Source organism: Arachis ipaensis, chromosome B04 (genome assembly GCF_000816755.2).
Source record: "Arachis ipaensis cultivar K30076 chromosome B04, Araip1.1, whole genome shotgun sequence".
NCBI classification, from domain to species: Eukaryota; Viridiplantae; Streptophyta; class Magnoliopsida; order Fabales; family Fabaceae; genus Arachis; species Arachis ipaensis.
Window position 1 is genome coordinate 128656170 of NC_029788.2, and position 2547 is coordinate 128658716.

Here is a 2547-nt window from a genome sequence, read left to right on the forward strand (position 1 = left end):
TTGTCGGGAAGACCAGTTTCAAGTGGATTATATACATGCTTATTTTTGTTTTGTCCTAAAATTTTATTCCTAGTGTGTTAGACATGATCAGTCCTTGTTAAAAAATTAGTAGACCAAATTAAACCATGAATAAATTTGAGTTTGTGAAAACTCTATATAGTATATAGTTGTACAAAAATCAGGAGGAAAATGAAAAAAAGGAAACAACAATATAATAATAAAAAAACAAATTAAAGATGAGCGGAAAAAGTTTAACTATATTAAAAAAGAAACCTTTAATTAAAAGGAAATTTAATCTTAATGAATGAGTGTATAACTTAGTTTATATAATAGATCACAACGTAACAACATAATTTAGTCTGAATAATAACAATTTTCATATAGGAAAGGAAACCAGTTCATGAGAAAAAATTTATCGAACGAGATTCTTATATTTGTATGATTTAGAAAACTATTTTATAAGGATAATTTATAACATTTTTATTTCAATACATTAACAACATAAAAAATTGTATCCTATCATCCAATAATTAAATTTATATGCTTAGATAATTTTATAAATAGCAGGTGTAACTGAAAATCAGTTATTTTTCGTAAGATAACAATATATATCTAGAGTAAGTTGCGTTTGGGAGAAAATATTAGAGACATAATTATTTATATTGTCTCTTCATATCAGTTAAATTTTTTAGATGAGCGGTTTTATTACAATGGTTTTATTACAATGATATATTGTTAGTGTTTTGTTTAGACATAATATGAAAATAAAATTAAAGTAACAAAAATAAATCCATAATTATATAATATATAGTTTTAATTTCTTACCATCTGAAGAGTGAATAATTCCACGAAGAAGAAGGTTTGGAATGGAAGAACAACAAGCCAAGGAAGTAGCTGAAGCAGTCCAAAGATAAGCCCCTTTAATTCCCAAATTGTAACCAAGTTCCAAGGCCCAACCCATATTCCCAGTAACAATGATACAACTGATTTTGTTCTCAACATCATGCAAAGCATTCACATCTTCTATGAGCTTAGGAAGCAAAGGAGGCATGGTTCTCTTTATAGATAGCAGTTGCTTCTCCCTATCACTCCTATCATCATCAGCTTCCAACCCATCAGGAAGTGACACGTAGTTTATGTTAGGGTTGCCGCCGCCGCAGGAAATGGTGGTGGTTCTTTTGTGGTTGAAATGAGTGTTGAGGAAAGTGACTTTGCCATATTTGGCTAGGACATGACACAATTGGATAAGGGGATTAATATGTCCTTGAACAGGATATGGTATTGCCAGAAAATGAGGGACACCCATAATGTGGTTGAAAATTTAATTTTTTGAAATAATGAAGATCTGATGATGAGTAATGGGTGTTTTATAGTGAGGGAATTCAAACGGTTGTACTTGTTGCTATTGATCACCTCTTCAGTTTACTATATATCTCCAAAATTATCCTCGTAATTATCTCTTTAAATTTCTTTAAGATAAATACGTTTGAATGAGATAAATTTATATATCACAAGGCAGAAGCATGAATATATATACTTTTTATTAATTAATTTCAAAAGTTTTTTAAGTATTCTGGATTTTTTTTAAAAAAACCAATATTAATAGGAAAAAACCTTTATTTCTAGATTTATTTTTTTTTAAAGTAAATACGCATTTATTATTGTGCATCTCGTATCTTTAATTTCGTTAAAATATTTGGCTTTCAGTAAATAGAAAGTTTGATGCATAAAATAAAATAAAAATGTTTGTGTTTTTTTTTTTTGCCGCCATGGTCGTTGATCCCTGCCCACAAGTTGGCCCTGCTAGCTATGCAGCGTGTTGATAGAAACATGTCTTGATTTTTTCGTACAAAGGTAGCTGGTTCAATTACTCCTTGGTGATATAACATTTGCCGCACTTGTAGTAGTAGTGCACTAAATTAATCTTTTTTCCCTATTTGGAGTTGCTCGTATACACATTGAACATTAACAATATATAAAACCAACCATTAAATCAGAATGATAATAATTTAGAATAAAAATACATCCCAAAATAATAGTGTTAAATTGTTAATTGGTTGGAATGAAAAAAGAAATGAATTAATTGATGTTATAGTGAGAAATTAGAGAAAGAGAAAAAGAAGCTAATATATAAAGACTGAAAAGCACGTCCCATAGTTGGGTTGGAAGTGGACCAGGCTTTTAAGACGAGTGTCCAGTGAGCACCAGTTATAGTCATGTTATGTGAATTCAATTGTTTATTGCATTCAGCCAAATCAGTTCTCTGTTGCATGATGTTTTCTTGATGTCAAAGATCAATGAATAATATGCATGTAATTGATGAGTGTGTAGTTGTGAGTAATTGAATAGTGGCATCTATCTACTCATGATTCATCAGATCTATACATATATATTATTCCTAACTACCACCCAGCTACCAACCAACCTTATTAGCCCCATACAAACTGAATAAATCTATATGAATTCAATTATAGTAGTATTTATAAGAACAATAATAGACATATATATTACAAACATTTAATAATAATAATAATAACTTATTAATTA

The 2547-nt window shown here is 29.3% G+C and overlaps 1 protein-coding gene across 1 annotated transcript in view; it reads right to left on the reverse strand.

Annotated features, from left to right (window-relative positions):
* The window catches only part of LOC107635397 (UDP-glycosyltransferase 83A1), a 4406-nt gene extending 2984 nt beyond the window's left edge, over positions 1-1422 (reverse strand). Inside the window, exon 1 of the mRNA XM_016338868.2 lies at positions 826-1422. Coding sequence (XP_016194354.1) covers positions 826-1306 — 481 coding nt within the window. The 5' untranslated portion in view covers positions 1307-1422. The remainder of the gene's footprint in view (positions 1-825) is intronic.